This window comes from Antechinus flavipes, chromosome 5, assembly GCF_016432865.1.
Source record: "Antechinus flavipes isolate AdamAnt ecotype Samford, QLD, Australia chromosome 5, AdamAnt_v2, whole genome shotgun sequence".
NCBI lineage: Eukaryota > Metazoa > Chordata > Mammalia > Dasyuromorphia > Dasyuridae > Antechinus > Antechinus flavipes.
Window position 1 is genome coordinate 109,406,421 of NC_067402.1, and position 23,309 is coordinate 109,429,729.

A 23,309-nucleotide genomic window follows, 5' to 3' on the forward strand; every position below is an offset into this window, starting at 1 on the left:
TCTAAGACCACTCCAATCTATTAGAATTATTTATGTTGGTTGCAGTTTACTCACCCACAACTTTATCAGATAAATAAAAATAGGTTTGTGAGAGAGCATTTTAAAAATCAAAATCAAAGATGATATAATTCTGATAATGTGCACAGACTCCAAGCCAAATCTTTTACAATCTCTTTTAAGCTCTCAGGAGACAACAGAAATATTGTTCCTAGAAAATGTTTCCCATTCAAAAGTTCACAAGTAGTGAAGAAAAGCTACTTAGCCAACAGGTATCATTAATTCTCCTTCCATATTGTTTCAGCAGTTGAATGCAAAGAGATTTCTATTTCTATTACCTGTAGTTAATATTGCTATGATTTTTCTTTTACATATGGTTAGTGATGCTTCCCCAAAGCCCATAACTGCCTTTTCTTTTTTCTTATTTTTCCCACCGGCACTTTTCCAAATGTGACAGAAGCTCTCCAACAGTGCAGCAAAGGAAAACTGCATTATGAAGCTGCTTAGGCAAACAAAATCTCTGCTGCCCAGCAGCAAAATAACCCAAATCCAAATTTTTAAACCCCTAAATGGGAAGAAAATTCGCATATATGTTATGTTTTGTTATGTATTTCACATAGGTAAAGACGTATCACTTGAATTTCTAGTAGGTCAGTCCATAAAAAGGGTTAAAATTCCCTTCTTTTTTAATACTTAGCATTCTGCAGGATAAGAACATGGCACTCATAATGTTCAGGCTTCCTGAGTCTGAACACAGAAAAATGTACTGTTTTTTCTCATTTCTGGACACATGTCACACAAGTCAATTTGAGTAGAGAGCTTTTGATTGTAGTATTTAAAAAAAAAAAAAAAAAAGGAGTCATGTACCCTGAGGAGCTTGTTAGTGAAGGCTGAAGTAAATGGAAATTACTACTCTATTACTGGGGTATCTAGAATTCTTAATAAAAATTCTAAGAGCTCAGCAGTTTCTGGTAAGTACACAAAGATAAGAGAAGGGAAATGTCAACTTCTGGGGAAAGCTCCTAGGTCATTAGAATCGACTTCATATAGAGATGTGAAGGATGTGTCAACCAATAAACCAGTCAGTTGGTTAGACTGTAGAATGTATATTTCTACACAATTGATTATTGTCAAAGTCGTTCATATCACAACTCATGGATACAGATCTGGAAGGGCTTTTAATCTTTATCTTAGCTTTGTTTTACAGATCAGGAAATTGGGAGCCAAATGGATGACAAGCAAGGTCCAAATTCTACTTCTCTGATTCCAAATATGGGCTCTCACCAATCCGGCTCATCCTATTTTATGTGAAAAGGAAAGAGCTGGACTTTGGTCTAGCTTTTTCCACTAATTATCTATGTGATCTCAGGAAGTCACTTCATTTTTAGCATTAGTTTCTCTCTCTTTAAAAAAAAAAAAGATCATTTAGACAGATTCTAAGATTGCTTATTATTTTAAAATTCTATGAAATTAGGATTCCATTTGCTGGACTTTAGAATCTTACTATAAACTATGATTATTGTGAATAAATCAGCCTACATGACTTTATGAACCTTCTTCTGCTCTTGTTTAAAAATGCTGTGATTCTTATTAATGGAGACAGTTTTGGTCAAAAGTGGAGTTTTTTTCAAATAAAAAAAAGAAAATATTCAGAATTAATATTTAGAGGGTGGTTGGCAAGGAAACTATCACTTGGAAAAAATAATCCATGTGCTCTTTTCCATTGCAAAGGCTATTAGGACTGGGTGTCACTGTCCTGTTAGGCACAGAGACTCAAAGGAAATGAGATCTTAAGTCTCATTGGGTACATCCTGGTGAACAAAGATAATAGATAAATACAAAGTACACAATTAATTTTCCAAGAAAGCCCACTTAGAGCACCTTAATCATAAGATCTAAGTGGAAAGGTAGGGTTCATTGATTAACTGGAAATATCATTTTTGCAAGAGTTGAGGCTTAAGGTCACAATAGAAAGCCGTGGTCTGACTAATACTAGTTGGAGCAAAAGGAGCAAAAAAGGAGGGGCTATGCAGGTACAATATTGGGGGAAAGATATTTTAAACCTCCCTCAAGGAGGGATTTCTATGCCTAAAAGGGGGCTTATAAACTAATGATTAGTTATTTATACATACACAAAAGGGAAAAAGATCACATGCCAACTGGGGGCCAGATCATTAACGTATAATGGGCCAACACAAGGAGGGCAGGTCTCTATAGGGATTTGTGGAAAGGGTCTAGGAATTTTGGCATTTCCTCAAGTGTCCATAAAGTTGAGTTCTTCCAGAAGGACAGAGATAATGAAGAGGAAAAGAGAGAGCTGACAATTTTAGAAAGGCAAAATAAGACCATTCCTTCTCCTTACATGACAGGTCAACTGATCAGTTATGACAGAAAATCAAATGCGGAAGGAAAGCTGCCAATTAGTCTATCAACAAGTATTTAGAAAGCACCATGTAGGCACTATCAAAGATATTTGATATTCACCTGAAGTCCCAAGAGTTTTCCCCAAACTGCTTATGCATGAGGAAGATTCTGACCATAAAAGAAAAATATTAAGGCTAAGTTAGACTGAAGGGAAAGAATTAAGGGGGAAAATGACTAAAACTGTCAAAATTAGTGATATGCATTAATATGAACTATGAAGAGGCAGGTTTAGTTAAGAAAGACAAGAACTGGGAATTGACTTCCATATAAAATATGGGTTCAGCAGATACCCTAGGCAGGCCAGGGGTTAGATCCATAAAGTGGCTATGTTACAGGAAAGTAGGATAGCATGGCAAGACATCAGAGTTAGGGAGTGTCATTTAATCCTAAACCAAGAACAAGATCATTGGTTACCTGCCTTGCTTTATGTTTTATGCTGAGTGCAGGTAGGCTTACACTTACAATGTTAACTATATCCCCTAGGACATCAGATGCCTAGAGACAGAGGGAATCCTGGCCCTGACTAGAGATTTAGACAGAAATTTGAGTACTAATTCATAATATCATTTCTCCTCCTAGTTGGGGTGTTCTCACCTTTCTTTCAGACCCTGATGTTTCAAGAGAGTTGACTTGTGGACTTTTGTGAAAGAATAAATCTTTGCCTCAGACTTCTGAGGCAAAACCCTCATCAAGACCCACATCATTTTTTCATAAAGTATACCACTCATTTTATCAGAATATAATAAAATGACAGCTAGCATTTATATAGTTCTTAAGAACTTTAAATAAATTCTTTAATTAGTATTCTATAACAATAAGATAATTATTGCAAAAAGCAATATTATCTCATCTATTCTTCAACAGCCTTGGATCTTAGGTACTATAGTTATGTCCATTTGATAGATAAGGAAACTGAAACAGACAAGATTATATCACTTGCCACGGTCACACAACTAATAGGTATCTGAGGCAGAATTTGAATTCAGAGCTTCCTGATTCTTAGAGCTCTATTCACATTAGTACCTAGTGACCTAGAAAATAAATTTTCCATATGCTGTCTTGAAGAATTCTTCCTGTCCCTGATCAGTCACTATATAAAGAAAAGTGATGTTTTGGATATAAGAAGGATTATAGAAGAAGGAGGAGGTCAGCATAGAATCTCAGATAAAACCTTGATAAATCTTGCAACATCAAAAAAACCTTTACTGGTGATAGGAGCACAAGCCTCCAGGGCAACAATGGGATATGGCCGAAAGAACCCTGGATTTAGAGTCAAAGGAGATTACCTGAAATCCTACTTCTTGCTCTTAATAACTCAGAAGATTCCTAACAAATTGCTGATTTTTTCTGGGTTTCATTTTCTTCCTCTGGGAAATCAGAGGGTTGGACCAAATAATTTCTCAATTTTAGTGTCCAACATTCCCTTCCAGGCCATGTCCTGTGATCCTACGGATATATCAAATGTAGAATGGGGCCACAGTTTGCAGAGGGACAACAGTTTAGTCATCAGATAACGTGGAAAATGGGAGACCAGCTCCATGGTGTCAATTGACCTAACTTCCAAAAGGCAGATCTGCTTCCTTGAGCTTCCAGATAAGGAGGCTATTGTTGATCATGTATAGATCATTGTCCCCACTAGTAAAACTCAGGGAGGGCAAGGGTTTTATGTGAGACTTTAAGCAAAAGGCTATTGCATCCAAGTGTGGAAGATGTTATTACAGGTGAAGGAAGTGTGATCTAGCAAAGAAAATGTTAACTTGGAAGCTTGTGAGGCAAGATCACTCTGGCGATCTTGATGGCCATGGACTAAATAACTAAAATGTAAAATTAAGATTTAGACTGGATTCTTTCTTGCTTTTGGGAAGATGGAATTTACTACAGAATTCCTGAAGGAACGCCCATGAATCACACAATAGAGGTAAGAAAAAGAACTGCAGAACATTTGGAATTCAGTAACAAATATATGGCTCCCAGGCATGATGCTGAGGATTCATGAAGGCTGCCAGACTGTGCTTGGTGGTCCAGACCTTGAGATACTGGCTCATTCTGAATGTCCCCATCCTCCAGTTGCCCTATCCATCTAAAGAAAGTACTCCTGTGACAGGATATTGACAGTGAAAGAACCGGGTAACAAATCAAAGAGGGACCTTTAAATCCCCAGGTCCAGTTGTGGCCAAAAGGACTTTACTCTTTGTTCTGTTTTTCTTTTTCTTTTTGTTTTTAATAAATTTTATTGTTATATTTTACTTTTGTATCGCCTACAATTCCCCGTGTACTCCTCTTCCTCTGTTTTAAACAAAGAATAACAGAAGAAAGCTGTTCCACATAATTAACAAATGTACTGAAAAAGTTTAACACTGTATCCAGCATTCCGAAATCAGTCTATTGATCTAAGATGGAAAATGTTCACTTCCTTCCCTGGCAGCATTGGAACTTTTGCTTATTCTAAACCCATGAATAATGAAGGGTTGTAGATTAGAACTGAAGAGTATAAGTATAAGTGAATGGATACATGTTTACATAGCACTACATCTGGCTCTGTACAGCACTGACACTTTCTACCAAAACCAACCATATCCTTAAACTACATCAGAAGGAACCTTTGGATTTTTCTCAAGATACAAAGTCCCCAACATGAACAAAATTATTTCTTAAGCCTTACTATAGAATAAATCAGCCACGTCTGCTAATTTAATACTTAATTCTTTGAAATATGTTTCATTAAAAATAAAGTGTCACCTGGGCAAGTCACAACTTCAATTGCTCCAGCAAAAATAAATACATAAATAAAAAAACAGAAAACAACTTGTATAATTTGTGAAGAACTGTGAATTAAGTGTGGTGTGGGGATTTGAATAAATGTTCCTATTTCATTATGTAGTTAGAACATCCTATTGCATTAAATTTTTATATTAAAATCTATTCTATTTACAAGATTGCATTCTTCTCCCACCCCCCACCCCAGCTATAATCTACCCCATCAACTTAGGAAAATAAAACTACAAAATTTGTTACAAATATATATAGTTAAGGAAAACAATTACCATAATAGCCATGCTGCTATATTTAACACAAAATAAAAAAACTTCACTTTTTCAGACTATGCATTCTTCCTTTTAAATACTATTGATGACAGCTTCCTCTCAGGCTTCCTAGGGCACCATTATTTTCCTAGAGCCAACATTTTAAAACTGCCAAATGCCAGCCATTCATCCTTCTACCCAAAATGTGGAGGCAGAGGATCTATGAACTATTGGATCAAAATGTCTGGATGTGGTCTTGAGAGAAAAATATGATGTAATTGACAACCTTTGAGACATGACTATGAAGAATATTGTGTTAATTCTGGCATTCAGTCAATAAACATTTATAAAGCATCCTATGCCAGGCACTGTGCTAAGCTCTAGGGATACAAAGAAAGATAAAAGAGAAGAAGCTCACAATCATCAATGTTATCTTAAGGAAAAAACCCGTTACCTTATTATCCTCTAGGTTGATGACTTCCAGAAGGTCATGATTTTCTATTCCTTGTAAACTACTGATTTTATTACCCGATAAATCCAAGTTCTGTAGTACTTTGAGGTTCTCCAAACAAGTAATTTCCTCGATCTGGTTATTGCTCTAAAATTGATCAAACACACTTTTAATTTTAGTTTAGGTTATTGACAATAAATACTGTTATCCTGAGTGACTATTTTTTCATTTTTAATATTACTCAAAATCTGGTAAGAAGTGGTAAATTATTCTTCTACATTCTTTCATATAAAAAGAATGAATAAATAAGTAAATATTCAAATACTCAATATTCAAATGGATCTTATCATTTTGGGAGTTTCTTTCAATGGTATAGATCACAAATATACCATCTGGGGTAATTCTTGCCCATATGAAGTTGTCCACAATGGCTCTGTCTGCCCAATATGTCAGAAAGAATAGATGAACAAATCTAATTAGGTGTTAAATCCCAATTTATACTATCTTCATTTCCAGAAAGGAAAAATGAATATTATTCTCCTCTTTAATTTAAAGAAAAAAATCATACTATGAAAAACTAAATAAATGGCTACATATTTCAAAGCTTTTTTATTAGAAATGGAAATCTGATGCAGTTCTTTAGGCAAAAGACCTCTTGGATGTCAGCAGCTTTACACAATCACCCCATTCTCAAAAACTTGCTCAAGAATAAGCATTTACTTTTATTAGAAGGTCAGTTACTTATGTACAGATATTCTTTCTGACAATGAAGATGGAAAAGAAAGCATACAATACAAAGCCAATTTTGCCATCTTGTCTAATCCTCACCTTTCTCTGTACTCATAATCACAAATAATAATAGCAATATCTTTTTTGAATAAATTTTATAATAGTGCCACCACTCTTTCCAGGAAGAGAGGTGATTGCCATCACAATTATCTTTGTTGCTTCTTGAATAATCTTTAGTTCTATGCCTTACACTAACAAAGTATACTTTCAATTTAATAAACTAAAACTATCATCTCAGCATCATCACCCATTAATGTCATTTTCTGTATAATTATTTAACATTTTTTTCCTTTTAATAAACACTTAAAATTCAAGAAATGAACATTATGGTATTGACCTGGCTGAACATCTCTAACATTTTTCCTGACTTGTACATTTTTAATTAGGCTATTAATAGCTACATTCACCTACTATTTCTCATAAGGATTTATTTTAATAGAGTACAGTAAAAGAAAAAAGTTCTAAAACTGCTGATCTTTCAAATCCTGGAAACAAAAAAATATGATTTTGTAAGTAGCTCCCAAACGCCATTTTGAAGATATAAAATTCCTAAGAGTTCTCTTCAGTAAGCAAAACTCATTATTTATTTTTAAGTCAAGAAGAAGACGTTTTAAAAATATATCCCATATTCCTTTTTCTATAGTCAAAACCAAATTCATCACTCCTTGGAGCTTAAGGATTTGGATAGAGTAAAAAATATAATGGGGACAGAAATAAGAGGTCTTTAAAGCTATGGAGAAAGAAAAAAAAAACTAAACATATTTAACATGCCTATTTACCACAATTAATTATATGAACATCTTTGTAGTAAAAATAGACATCTCTGTAGTTAACAAAAACCCAAACCATGCAGTTTATCAATTTTTGTACCTACTTTTTTCCAATGAAATTTGAAATGCTTTAGTTACTTTTAAAAATTCATAATAATAACTAATATTAATTTGGCACATTAAGATTTGAAAACTCCTTTACATATGCTATTTCACTTGATCCTTATAGCAACCCTATGAGGTATGTCCTATTATTATCCCCATTTTGCAGATAAAGAAACTGAGGCTGAGAAAAGTTAGACTTGGCTAGGATCATTCAGGATAGCTAGTAAATATTAGAGGCAGAATTAAAACTTGAGTTTGATTAACTTAAGATTTATCACTTAATCCCCCATGCCAATGAATTCAAAATTACAATACCTTTGTTTTATATCTGACAAATGGTGAAACTGATATCTAGAGATGTTTGTAAGCACATACTACAAAAAAATCCCCAAATAGCATAATTTCACCACAATGCCATTAATACATCATTATCAAACCCTAGAATAAGGTCTGAAACCTCTGCTAAAATACTATTGCAAATCAAAGGGTTTGTAATAATTTTAGTTAACTGTTCTTATTACATCTCTTCGTGTAGCATAGGGGAACCAATTTAAAATATTAGCTGGGCTATGACTAAAGTCACAAAACAAATAAGAAAATGCCCTATCTTCTGAAATTCCAAGCTGGTTTCTGCTAGTTACAAGAAGAAATTCTCAAGAAACAATACATCAAGATGTACACTCAAAAGAGATAAACCATTTCCTAAAAATAATGAAAGTAGAAATACACATAAACTCTACTAATCTGAATGAGAAAATAGGTTTTACTTCAGGGAAACTGAATTTTAAAGTTGGAATTCATTGTCATTTCTTGAGATAAATTTACATTTCAGTTTACAGTGAAAGCGGATGCCAGAGAATTAATAATTGCTTTTGATAATGAATGTTTTTCTTTATTCTTCTTATTAATGATAAAAATAAATCTCTTTTAATGGGGTTTAAAATGAAGTAATTGGCTGTGTTTAAATTGTAAGGAAATTAAACAAACAGAGTCTAGAATATGTGTGTAATTTCATTTTGGTATGACAGTAAAAAAATAGAAAAGAAAATTTATTCTCAAATGATTAAAAGAAAATTGAAAGGCATCATACTCCATGTTTTTACCAATTCATCTTTGTGGTATGAAAGGGCAATTCACCTAATCATTTATTGACAAAAGATAGAATGAATGTACTACTTTTCCTAAAAGATACTTAAGAAAAAAACATCAATATGGATTACTTAGTATTTAGAACATACTCTTAAATATGATAGTGCTATGAGTATTATTCTTAATAATGGATTTAATTTTTACCTCCCACATATCATTCTAAATTCATACCACTTGAAGTTAATGGGAGCTCCAAGCATATATGCCCCTGTAGCAAGGATATGATTCCCCTGAGAAATAAAAACCCATTGTAAATGCTGCTAGTCCAAATTATTATTTTTCTAGATAAATCATTTTTATTTATCACTCGAATTTTCTCCTAACTAGGTGAGTTCATTAACATGGTGGAACAGACAGAATATATGACCTAAAGTCAGGTGAATTGGATCTTGATCCCTGTAATCAATTTACTCTGTAGCCTCAGGCAAATTCCTACATCTCACTTTGCTTCAATTGTACCATCTATAATCTGATTTCAGTACCTTGCACCAGTCTAACTCACTGTGTATGTTGAATTTCAAAAATGCACTTTAAACACTTTAAAAGAAGAATAAAATCAACACTAAATTCTCTATATTAAAGAGGGTAAGAACATAAAATTCCCCAAACTTAAAAAGACACAAATAATACAAAATTTCATTTAAAAGATCAATTTAAACTAATTTTCTACCTCAGCAAAATTTTCATCTAAGATATGACCAGAAAGCTAATTTTACTAGTTTGAAATTCACTACCAACTTCCCTAGTCTGTGGTTACTGTAGTAAACAGTAGTGAAACAAAGACAAAGAGTAGGAAGAGGAAACCAGGAACTTGAACAATTTATCAATTTTATCATCATTCCCCAAATACCTGGTAGAAGTTATTTCAGAAACACTATATATGTATAGAGAGGAAATAATCTTGCAGATTTTTCCCCATAAAAGAATTTCTATTTTTGTTGGGCCAAATCACTTAACCTCTCTCAGCCTCAGTTTCTTCAACTGTAAAATGAGCCAAGTGGCCTAAATTACTTTTAAGGTCCTTTCCTTCTCTAAATCTATGATAGTATGAAACTTCTCACTACATGTCCCTTTTTTCACCAAAAATGAAGTATTACTGATTAAGCTTAATAATTCCCTCTCACAATTTCTCACTGATTCTAACCTGGGAGAACAAAATGCATCATGTATCAATTACCTGAAACATAGTATATAGGAAATTATAGGATTAAAAATCCTAAATTTTTTTCATTGCTTCTTTTAAATTCTAAAATTGATTTATAAGTGTTACTAGTATCATTGTTCATTTTTTCAAAGTATTTTTGGAAGTTAGCATGAATGCCATTTTTCCAATACAGAAATGCCCAACATGCTTTAAAAATTAATTCAAAATATTTGTATATCAAAATAGGTAATCTTTAATTACACTTAACCAACATATAACAGAGATACCATCTATGCAAAAGGGCATATTATTTTTTTAAAAAGCAAAATAAAACATTAATGTTTTTCCATTTTGTGAGCCAATGAACATATTAATAAATTTTTTAAAATTCCAAGAAATAAACATTCATATGCTCACTAATTATTTTAATATTGTTATATTTTTTGGAAGAACAAGAATTTTGTTAGACTTACCAGACAGAGTATTTTGATTGGTAAAGAGCACAAGCCAGTCATTTTAGTGATTGCGTTATTTGCCAAACTGAGATGAGTTAGATTTTCACAATTCTCTAGTCCTTGGATATCCTTTATTTCATTATCTATATAACAGGGGCTGTATTTAAGGAAAATATTTTTAAAAGCCTTATATTTATAAAAGAAAGTCACTATTAAGTTATCATCATAGGAATCATTTGCTGTTTAAAAATTTTAAAATAAAGCAAGAGACAGTAGAGAATGGATGAATTCTATGCAAAGTATATTTTAAAATGAATAAATAGTACTAGCATTAAGTAGAAAGCAGATTTTGATTACCTAGCTACATTTACATTAGAATGTGGTTTATTTAATCAGAAGGGAAAGAAATATCACAATACCACATTGCTACCTTCCTAGCAAAGGATTTTCCTTTGGTTAATTTAATAGTCCATTTGAGGATGTTATTAGTGCTTTCTCACAGAGCCTCTGAGCTCAGGAGAGGACTTACCCTGCAGGCTACCTCTAGATTAGTTTAGTTACAACAGCATATTAAGTGACATTCTCAGTCTTCTTGAAGGGGCAATAAGAAATTTGTTCCACTTTTGTATTCTCCAAATAAGTATTAAAAGCTCTATGATAATAGATGATGCAAAGGTAAATCTTTCATTAAGGAACAATCCAACTTTTCTTTGACTAGCAAAAGTGCTCAGATCTCCTTTCACTCTAAAAACAAAAACAAAACCTTCCTAATCCCAGATACAATCTTACTATTAAACTTCTCAAACAAGTGGTCCTTATCCATTGATTCCATTTCCTCACCACCCAATACCCTCTAATTTCTTGCATTTTATTTTATTCCTTCTTTCCATGCTTTATTGAAACTGATTACTAGGAAGTCACCTATTGAAACCCAATTCCCTTTTCTCTTTGTTTTTGACCTCTCTTTAGCACATTTCAGTTTTAACTATCCATGCCTTTAAACTCTCCTTCCTCTGGCCCTTACCTCTTTGAGAACTTTTGGGTTTTCTTGACTGAAAATTCTTTTTCCATCTGCCCTCTCATTATAAGTATATCTATCTCTACCTCCCATTACTGTAAACTTGACATTTCTCAAGGTGAATTTGTCTTTTCCCACTCCCCAAACCCTCTATTCCTTCCAACCTTTTTATTTCTATTTCTCAGTTACCTAAATTCTAAGCATTATAGTAACATAAAACAGAGCTTAAACTTTTTCCACTCATGTAGATCTCTTTTTATTTGAGAATTTTTTTTACATAACCCCGGTACATAAATACACAAAATAGGTATATAAATCAAATATCTATTAATAATAAATTATAATTTCATGACCCCCACTTTCAAGTATGAAACTCCATATGAGGTCACGGACCACAGTTTAAGAAGCTGGGATCTAAAAAACTTAAAAACCACTTAGTTCAAGTTATTCCAAAAGTTCCAATGCCTTTCAGCATTTGAGATCCCATTTTCTTAGTCCCATCCCTTAGGTCTTCTTAGGACCTTAGTTTAGGTCCCATATCTTAGTGCAATAAAGATATTCCACAAAACACCCCCATCCTGTTACTCTACAACAAAAATTTTCCCTTCCTAAATAGGTATACTGATGCATTGTTGGTAGAGTTGTGAATTGCTTCAATCATTTTGGAATTAAGCCCAAAGGGCTATAAAACTGCACATATCCTTTGATCTAGCAATATTACTATTAGATCTTTATCTCAAAAAGATAAAGGAAAGGGTATATATATATATACATATATGTATATATATATATATATATATATATGTATACACACACACACACAAATATGTGCAGCACCTCTTTTTTGTAATGGCAAAGAGTTGAGATATTCATCAATAAGGTCATGTCTGAACAAGTTGTGGTGGTATATATGATTGTGATGTAGAGAATTTGGAACTCAAAATTTTTTAAAATTAATATTAAATATATACATATATGTGAGTGTATTGTAAAGACATTTTCCATTCCTGACAGGCTGGCCTCAAATTAATTAAACATTTATTGATGTTTATTATATATTATGTTTTATATCACAAATATATGAAACTGTAGTCCAAAGTAGTACGTGGAATATTCATTAAAGACATACAGAACACAAAGTAGTTCAGGTTACTTGACATATAGAATAAAAGGAGAGAGAGGGCTAAGGTTGAATAAGGATGGTAAAGTAAAGCACATCTTGTGACAAATGAGGGAGGCTGAACTTCCTTTGGGGAGAACTAGGGAGTGCCTTAAGATTTTGAGCAAAGAAATGATTAGACTAGAACTATGCATATGGAAGACTAGCCTGATACAGATATAAAGGATTGATTAAAAGGGTGAGAAGTGGGGTCAGAAAGACTGTGATTGAGTCATTTCAGGGGTTTTCCTGGTAAAGATCCTGGTTTCCCATTTCCTTCTCCAGCTCATTTTACAGATGAAAAAACTAAGGCAGACAGAGTAAAGTGATTTGTCTAAGATCACAGAATTTATAAGTTTCTGAGGCCAGATTTGAACTCAAGAAGATCAGTGTTCCAGACTCCAGGCCCAGCATTCTATCCACTGTGTCATAGTCAGAAGGATTTCACATTATTCACATTATTAGTTCACTAGAGACTCTACTAGTTTAGCCCTTCCATCACCTTGGGAAGACAAGCAATATGAAATCAATTATCAAGTCATGCAAAATATATTTTCACATTAGCCATGTTGCAAAAAACAAAGAAAATTTAAAAAGTGAAAAAGTATGCTTCAAACTGTATTCAGAATCTCTAGAAATGGATAACATTTTTCATCATGAGTCTTTCAGAATTGTCTCATTGTTTTGATCAGACTAAGTCTTTCTCAGTGATCATCATTTCAGTATTGCTATTAGTATATGTAACAATCTGATTCTGCTCACTTCATTTTGCATCAGTTCATATAAATGGCAGCAATATAATTGTTTAAATCTCTATTTTCACATACAAGATCAATTTTAAAACTAATACAAGTGTAGAGATAAATTTGTACTCTAACAAGAAATCACAATTCAAAACATAGTGTCCAATCCTGTAGTTGAAACAGAAATAAATACATAAACATAAGAAGTATGATTCACAGCTTTCCCAATATTATTTTCATAAATCTTGAGTTAAACTTTTATTCTTTTAAAAAGCATGCCTTCTTTCAACATTTTAATTTTTTAATGTTTTAATAGGCCTTTAGCAAGAATACTACTGTACCACCAAGATATATAAAAAATACTAAACTTGAAAAATCTCTTATCAAAAATATTTCCTTTATCTAATCCAAAGGATACTATCCAGTATTAATTTACTGAGCCCGGAGTATGCATACAAATCATTCATTTCTGGAATTTTGTTGTTTGAAAAATCCACCTTCTGAAAAAAACGACAGATCAATTTGCCATAAGTTGTTTATACTTTCATCTTTTTACAATAGCATAACATAAGAAAAAGATGTTTACATAAAAATGAATAGGGATGATTTTACTTAAGCTTAATGATATTACAAAGGTAAATTTTGCTAATCTTTATTAATATTAAATTATAAATTTAAAAATAAATTTTATTGATTAATGAAAAATTCTGCATACCAAAACTTGGCAAACATCTCTTAAATGATACTTATCACATAAATAATCCTAGTCTGAAGAACATGTAACTTCCATGAAACTCTGACCATTGACATAGGCAATGTTATAACATATATGCAACCAAATCAAATTCCTCTGTGTTTAAAATTTATATTAATTTTTTATTCATCTTTTGGGATTCTGCTTCATTTTGTCCCTATTTAGCAGCACTTAACTTATTTTCTCTGGATGTTCCTAAATTCAATTATTTTAATTTATATGAATATCTTTATTTTCTTTTTCTTTGCTCCTTTCTATTCCCGTGTCAATTAATTTCTCTAAATATTAAAAATGAGAAGAATTTCAGCTTTAATCCATTCTTTAAACTATATCCCTTTCACTTTATGAGCTTTCTCATAACTAGTCTTTTCTAGATTATGCATTCATTCCCAAATAATTAGTAAGTGATTGACTAGAAAACATTATCTAATGCTCAGAGACTTTCATTTTCCCTTAATTTATCTTTTTTTTCTCTCTTTCTATGTGTCTATTCAGCATGTGTATTAAATGTATTTTTTGTAAATAAAATTTTAAGGGTTTAAGTACAGAGTATTAAAGCACTATGATATGCATTGGAGCCTAGCTGTAATTCTTATAAAGCCCGGGGCCAGAAGAAGCTAATCCATCAAAAAATACAAATAAACAAGTATTTTCTAAGTAGCTGCTGGGTATACATGCAAGACACCATGTTAGACCCTTTGGGGGGTACAAAGGAGTGAAAGATACAATTTCTAATCTTAAGAAACATAGTTTACATAAATGCATAATCATCCGAAAACATTAAATATGAAGAAAGGAGGGCATACCAAGCAGGTGGAACAATGGGAACAAGTCATGTCCTCATTCGGTAGGATGATTGAGGATTATATGAGCAATAGTCTAGCCCCTCTTGGAGCTAAGGAGCTTCTGTAGGACCCCATGTTTTTAATCTTGTTAATACTCCTAAGATTTAGAGACTTCATAGTGTTAGGATAGGAATTGAATGTTTTGGAGGAAGAGATTAGGGTGGGTACCTCCAGTAGTATGTGATTCTAAGGAAGCTTCCCAAGAGGTGAAGAACTATTTCAGGAGGAAAAAACATCTGCCAGAGACTAAGAGAATTGACAATGGTGTCAACAATGGAGGCTGCAAATTGCCTAAACAGAGTGCCTAGGGGTTCATAGGAGAACATAATGTGGCTTTTGGGTATAAGGGAATAACAATCTAGTGTATTCATCTTACAAAAAAAATAAACATTATTTTAAAAGAAAAAATAATAAGACTGACAATAATTGGGTGACTACTAAGCAAGAAGGAAGAAATCAATAAGAATGTTATTCTGCCATGATACTGTAATATGAATGAATGAATGCTATAATAGAATGAATTTGAAATAGATTTCCATGTTTTTGCAAGTTTTATTGAAGAGCTTTAGCTCTAAAACTTAAGACTTAATTTGTTTTACAAACAAAGTGTAACCCTGGGAAATAGACAATAACAGTTTATGTCCATGTCAAACACACATGTGAATTCACATAATGCATATAAATTCACATAAATGATTGGCCACACAAAGTTCAAAAGCATAGAAACATTTTTCATTGACAAAGAGTCATGTGATAGAATGTGTAATCACATAATCTCTAATATATCAAGTTGCTTTGTAAAATGCCTAATACAGTTTATGCTGTAGGGATGCAAAAGTATATTTAGGGGTATGAACAGAATTGAAATTTTTTTGTAATAATAATAACTAACACCTATATAATACTTTCTGGTTTACAAATTACTTTACATATATTATCTCTTTTATATACACAAGTTTAAATGAAAAATTTATGTAAAAATAAGAGTCAATGCTAATTTTAAAAATTGAGTTACATGAAGAAGGTATTTGGAACTATGAGGAAAATTTCCATGCTAAATAGGTTTTCTAGAACTCAATGCTGATATGCAATTGTTTCTGCTCTGATTTAAAAATATATAATAATAATTTCTGGATTTTAGAGAAAGGAAGAACTTATTTTTTTCAGGAATGTCTTAATATCATCCTGTTACTTTTTAGCAGATTTTTCTAAAAAGGCTGTCAGTTTGATAGGCTAGCCTATTATCTTTATTTCTTCAAAATAAAATACATGATATCCTACTTTTTCCTCTTACTTCAAAAATCTAAATAATAGCTATACTATCCACTATGGCACACTCTTCCAGATATATAAAGGTTAAACATGATTAGTCACTCCAAAAACTTTCACTTGGTCTCTATTAAAATCTGAACCTCTCAAAGTAAATGACTTGTGTCTCTCCTGTTGTTTTAACTGCTTAATTTAGTATACAAATCTACTAGGGAATTTAATACATTTATTTAGCACAATTATAAATTCTACCTTAAGGTTCTTAGGTGGCTTGAAACCGAAGAATGTAGTCAACTCATTGTGAGAAGCATTGAGTTCTATGAGATAAGGCATGAAACCAACACAGGACAAATCTATGCAGGGAAGAAAGAACACAGAATAAGCTAAACCAATGAAATAAATAAAATTAGGCAAAAGCAATTAACAAAAATATATATTAACAACATAACAACATATATTACAATAATATTCATGATGCCCCCTCTCTTGAATGATTCAAATATGTTTTAAAATGTACATACTTCATATAAGGCAACACTCAGCCTTCTCTTCCACCCAGTCTTTGACTAGAACAACTAAAAACAGTAAATGAATTGTTTTAGGTCTCATTTTGTTCTCCTCGAAATCATTTCAATAATACACAGAGGAGTTAATAAGTAGTATTTTACTACTTGTGAAGAGCAGCAGGAAGAAAATGGATGAAAAGCAGTACTTCCAGATAATTTACCAAATAACCAGCCTTTAAACAATCAAGTTAGATGATCATAAAAAACTGGAAATTATGCAACCTCTGTATTTAAAAAAAAGTCTATAAATACATGAGAATTAATCACTGAATCCTAAATTTTGTGAATTTTAAAAGATTACTTTAATAAATTCTATAATTCTACGTTAGTTTCTATTTTGTTTAATAGCTAAATTATTCAAGACAATTCCAATAGATTTGGGATGAAAAATGACATCCACATCCTGACAGAGAATTACAGAAACTGAATGTGGATTAAAACATACCATTTTCACCTTTTGTTTGTTTTGTTTTTTTCTTTCTCATGGTTTTTTCCCTTTTTGGTCTGATTTTTCTTCACTTGACAAATGTGAAAATATGTTTGAAAGGACTGTTCACATTTAACCTACTTCAGACTGCTTTCTGTCTTGGGGAGGGAGGAGGTGAGAAAAAAAGAAAGAAAAATTTAGTACACAAAATTTTACAAAAATAAATGTTGAAATGAGGTGATTCAAGGCAATTCCAATAGACTAATGATAAAGTCATCCACATTCAGAAAGAAAACTATGGAGTTTGATTATGCATAGGATTTTCACTTTTTTGTTGTTTGCTTGCTTTTTTTCTTTCTCTTTTTTTTTGTTTGATCTGATTTTTCTTGTGCAGCATGATAAATATGAAAAGATGTTTTGAAGAATTGTACATGTTTAACCTATATTGGATTACTTGCTGTCTAAGGGAGGGGAAGAGGAGGAAGAGAGTGAGAAAAATTTGGAACACAAGATTTTGCAAGGGCATATGTTGAAAATCATCCTTGTATGTATTCTGAAAAATAAAAAGCTATCATTTAAAAAACAAAAATTTAAAAAATGAATGTTGAAAACTATCTTTACACATATTTGGAAAAACTAACTACTACTGAATAAAAAAATTATTCACCTAAACTTTATATGTGGTCACAAGCCAGCATTTTGTACCTTAGTTCTAAGGAAAGAAATTTTGTATTTTTCCACTGGAATCATGTGTAACTTTAAAAAATAAAATACAAAGTATAAAATTTGTTCACGAGAACATTCTTATCTTCATTTATAATACAAAATTTAAATGGATTCAATATCATTGGCAACATGATTTAGTCAAAAGAACAATGTGAATCAAATGACATGTATTCTATGCTCCAATTTCCTCACATGGGCAAGGTTCACAAGCACTTATTATTTATTATAGGATTCAGAATTTAAGGAAGAGACCTGAGAGATCATCAAATCCAAGCCAGTATTTTTCAAAGAGGTCCTATTCATTGAAGCTTCTTCTTCTTCCTCCTCCTCTTCCTGTTCTTCTTCCTCCTCCTCCTCCTCCTCTTCCTCGTCCCCTCTTTTCCTTCCTATTCATTATTGTTATTATCGTCAGCATTATTGATGCCTTGGCAAGTAGCCCTTCTACTTTATTACATGAGATGGTGATGAAAAAGGAGATAGTAATAGAAAATAAATAGCTGCTATGAGATAAGGAAGAAAGGAGAAGGAGCTCTTGGCAAATTCCCTCAATATTTTCAGTAAAATATGATTTTTAAAAATGAGATCTGGTCTCTAGACAAGATACTATTTTATGGCCATGTGACTATGAGAAAATCATTTGATCTCTCAGGGTTTTTACTTTATAAACTGTAAAATCAAATGTTTGGATTTTGGTAGCTACTATATTGCTACAAGATCTAAGTTCCATATCTCTTAATGGTTCACAGACCAAATCAGACAAACCAATTCTGATGTACAAAATTTGCTAAAGGAAAAAGTTTCCAGTGGTTTTAAGAATCTGGGCAAGTTACTAAAGCTTTACAATGCTGTTTCTCCATTTATTAACTGAAAAGATTTTAAGTTTTCTTCTAGTTCTAAATCTATGATCCTATACTTCACTGAATGCAAAAACATATTTCTTATCTATGTGTATCCACATTTCATTGACCCATTAAAAATTTCAGAAGCTGTGACTTTGAAAACATTTATCATTATTTTGTTTCTAAGTTACAAAATAAAGCACCAGCTTAAAGGTACTTCCTGACATGTCATCAAAATCCCTGCAAATGCTTAAAAAAAATCATGACATATACTCATCTGAAGACTTATATTGCCTATTATTTTATTTCAAAATGGTAGAATGAACCATAAATCACACCTAAAATCTACTTTGTTTCTCCTAACTAATATGAATGAATTAATGCAGCATTTATTAAGTGCTTATTATAGGGAAGATATTGCTTTATGCAATGGGGATACAAATAGAACAATGAGGCACTCACCCTCCATGTAACAATACATGGAGATTTTCTATTGCAAATCAGATAGAAATGTCCTATGGTCTTTAGAGTGCAGATGGCTAAAAATTTGTTCTGTTAGTTCCTTTACCAGTTATTGTGGAACAAAATATGCAGATATGAGGTCATTTATAATATATTCTCATTAAAATGTTTCAGAATAAACCTTAAGGAAAAAATCCAAAAGAAATCAGAAAAATTCCTGGATTTGTCTTGGCAGGTATTCTTCCAAATATTTTATTTTGCCTACAGTTATTTTATTTTATTTTATTTTGCTGAGGTAAGTGGGGTTAAGTGACTTGCCCATAACACAATACCTTCAGTAGAAGTACCTTCATGAAAGGTCACACAGCTAGGAAGTGTTAAGTGTCTGAGAACAAGTTTGAACTCCATCCTCCTGATTTCAGGACTTGTGCTCTACTACTGCACCACCTAGCTGCCCACTACAGTTATTTTAAGTGGAATTTCTCTTTCTATCTCTTGCTGCTGGGCTTTGTCAGTAATATGTAGAAATGCTAATGATTTGTATGAATTTTTTTCATATCCTACAACTTTGTTAAAGCTGTTAATTACTTCAAGTAGGTTTTTGGATTTTTCTAGGATTCTCTAAGTATATCATCATATTATCTGCAAAGAAGGATAGTTTTATCTCCTCATTGCCTATCCTAATTCCTTTAATTTCTTTTTCTTTTCTTACTGCTAAGGCCAAAATTTCTAGTACAATATTGAAAAATAGTGGTGATCATGGGCATCTTTGTTTCATCTTGATCTTATTTTAGATAGATATTGCTTATTATTTTAAGGAAAACTTCCTTTATCCCTATGCTTGCTAGTGTTTTTTTAATAAGAATGGGTGCTGTATTTTGTCAAAAGCTTTTTCTGCATCTATTGAGATTATCATGTGATTTCTGTTGGTTTTATTATTGATATGGTTAATTATGGAAATAGTTTTCCTGATACTGAAATAGCCCTGCATTCATGGTATAAATCCCACTTGGTCGTAGTGTATTATCTTGCTGATAAGTTATTATAATTTCTTTGCTAATATCTTATTTAAAATGTTTGCATCAATATTCATTAGGGACATTGGTCTATAATTTTTTTTTCTCTATTTTGGCTCTTCCAGGTTTTGGTATCAGTACCGTATTTGTGCCACAGAAGGAATTTGGCAGGAATCCTTCTTTATCTATTTTTTTCCAAAAAGTTTCATAGTATTAGAATTAATTGTTCTTTAAATGTCTGGTAGAATTCACTTGTAAATCTATCTGGTTCTGGAGATTTTTTCTGGGTAAGTTCATTGATGGTTTGTTTAATTTCTCCTAAAATAAAATTATTTAAATAATTTATTTCTTCTTCTGTTAATCTGGGCAATTTATATTTTTGTAAATATTCATCCATTGAGATTTTTAATCAATAAAAAGAAAGCACTTGTTTTAATCATGGGAAAACAATAAAAGTGAGGGAAAGAACCTAAGAGGATAAGTAAGCCAAAAAGGAGTAAGAAGCAAGTTTTCCATGATCAAAGTAAGAAATAGTGAGAGAACTGGGTTGTTGTTTCTTATATGGAAATAGTGAAAGATCTGCATTAATAGATGAAGACACAGTCCCATAAACAAGAAGACCAGCATTCAGGTCCTAGCTTGGAAACTGTGACCAAGCATAGTCATTTAACTTTTGTGTCCTAGGCAGCATTCTAAAATTATACATTATAAAAGAGTTACTGATTTTTATGAGTGAACTAAGTTCTATTCCAAGTGCACCCTACTACACTGAAATAAAAGGTCTAAACAAGGATGAAAGATAACAATTTTAGAACTACTCAGGAGAAAGTACTCTGTTGAAGTCCCAGACCAGTGCCTTATAGGAGTCCTTCAAGGTTATATCATTAGAGTGCCATCTTTAAAGATTGTACAAAGCTAGAAAAGTCTCAGGTATGGTCCAGGGAAGGAATGCACATCTTTCATCCAAAGATCAGACTTGTGAAACTACTTAGAGGTTCCTTTTTGGTGGTTGATGATGACATTTCCAGTCACAGCAACTCATAAAGAGAGTCTACCAAAAAGTAATTGTCAATGATATGCATTGGTGGATCACAGAATTGCAGAATTTGAAAATTGGAAGAGGGATTTTAAAGGTCATATAGCCCAACCCATATAAATATTAGAAAGAAAAAAACCCAACACTTTATTTCCTGGGGAAGACAAGGAATGTGCAGAATGTACAAGATAGTAGAATTAGCAACCAAGATCAAGGAGAAAGGGCTTGGGTGTGGGGGGAAATGAAGAAAGAAGAAGAAGCATTTAAAGATCACTTTACTAAAACTGAAAAGAGTAGCACAATGTGCTTTTTCTACATATACACAATATACATATATAAATACATGAAATACAGAAAAAAAAGAAAAGTTCAAGATGAAGTTGAAAAAAATACAATGAACAGAAAGGGGAGTAATTTACACATACTCAAAAAAAATCCATTTCTATATCAAATAATAAGTTCAAATAATAAGTTTCAATAGCCATCCAGAAAGAAAATGGAAATATGAAAGAGAAACAAATTAAGATAGAAAACCATCAACGATAAAGGGAACATAAAAGTAATGTATATCTTTATTGAAGATTACAGAAAAGTAGGAAAGGAAAACAGAATGCTTAAACCCTAGGGCATAATCAGCTTCATAAAAGAAATAATGCTTCAAAAATTTCACCTGAATCTCTGATGAGTAAACACAATTCTTCGGTATTCCAAATATACTATGGCATTATCCTTTTTGTATATTTATAAGCCTTTCTCTTTTGTTTTGAGGCAGTGAAACCATATGGGAATTGATTCATAACATCACTAAAATGAACTTTTATGATATTAACTACATATTATGTTTTTTAACTCTCTGTAACTCAGTGATCTTCACAGGAGTTTACTATAATAATTGTTACATACCATTAATTTTATTGTGTGACAGGTCCAAGTTCTCTAGGTGAACATACCCACAAAGAATGGAAACATCTATTAAATCAGAGTTCTGAGAGAAAAAAAAGTAAAAAAGACTTTAATATCATTTTAGTATGGTAGTCTCCTTAGAATATGTGGGAAATAGAGATAACACAAAGCAATCAGGCATACTGTTCAAGTAGATGTTGAAAGAGAGACAACAAACTCTAACAAGAAATAAAATGTAAATTCAAGATCCTACCAATAAGGGACCTTCAAAAGGAGAAAAGAAACATTCAAATAATCGTGTGAAGAAAATGACCGCTAACTGAATCAGAATAAAAACAATGAAGGGCTGTGAGCCCCGAAGTCACTTGTTCCTGGCAAAGATTGCTAAAGCAACTGCGTTATTAGGCAAATTCTTAACATAAAACAAATGCATGAAAAAAAGCCAGAATAATAACAAATAATAAGCCAGAAATGAGCGTAATGAACAACGATAAAACACAAGTCCTACAATACTTTACCCCAACCCAGATTTCATTGTCTCTGCACATGAGACTCCAGCTCCTATAACCCAGACTTGACTGTCTCCCATGCCTAGAAGGTGCTTACTCCTGACCTCAGAGACATTCTTCTTCCCTTAAGATGCAACTTAACAATCTTCTTTGTTCAGAAAAGACTCTCCTGATTCCACTCCTCCCAAATACTAATGCCCTCCTAAACTTTTTTCTATTTAACTACTTTGTTTATATGTTTATTTGTTGGCTTTATGCTCATATACTGTGTATATATTTTTTAAATGTGCTTGTTAAATTTCCCATTAGAATAGAAGCTCAGCAAGGGTAAGGATGATTTTGTTCTTACTATTAATATTCCCAGTACCTAGCACAGTGCTTGAAACATTGTAGATGCATATGAAATACTCGTTGGTTCACTTTATACTTAATCTAGCAACATTTAATAACAATGCATAACATTTATACATGGTTACTATTAAAGCTCTTTCACATGTACTATTTCATTTGATTCAATAATTCTACGAGCTAGGTAAGGTACAGTGCTATGCATAATACAGTGTAGAAGAAAGAACCCTGAAGGCTGAAAACTTGGGTTCTAATTCTTATCTGTGCCACAAACTCAGTGTGTGATGTTGGGTAAATCACTTAATCTCACTGGGCGTCAGCACTGGATTTCTGAGTTATCTTCCAGTTCTAAGACCTTGTGACTAATACCTTTCCTACTTCC

The 23,309-nt window shown here is 32.3% G+C and overlaps 1 protein-coding gene across 1 annotated transcript in view; it reads right to left on the reverse strand.

Annotated features, from left to right (window-relative positions):
- Nucleotides 1-23,309, reverse strand: part of LRGUK (leucine rich repeats and guanylate kinase domain containing) — a 123,761-nt gene that overhangs the window by 93,437 nt on the left and 7,015 nt on the right. The window contains exons 3-7 of the mRNA XM_052001555.1: nucleotides 22,071-22,152; nucleotides 16,348-16,448; nucleotides 13,646-13,727; nucleotides 10,326-10,450; nucleotides 5,899-6,042 (exon numbers count right to left, since the gene is read on the reverse strand). Of these exons, the coding sequence (XP_051857515.1) occupies nucleotides 5,899-6,042; nucleotides 10,326-10,450; nucleotides 13,646-13,727; nucleotides 16,348-16,448; nucleotides 22,071-22,152 (534 nt within the window). The remainder of the gene's footprint in view (nucleotides 1-5,898; nucleotides 6,043-10,325; nucleotides 10,451-13,645; nucleotides 13,728-16,347; nucleotides 16,449-22,070; nucleotides 22,153-23,309) is intronic.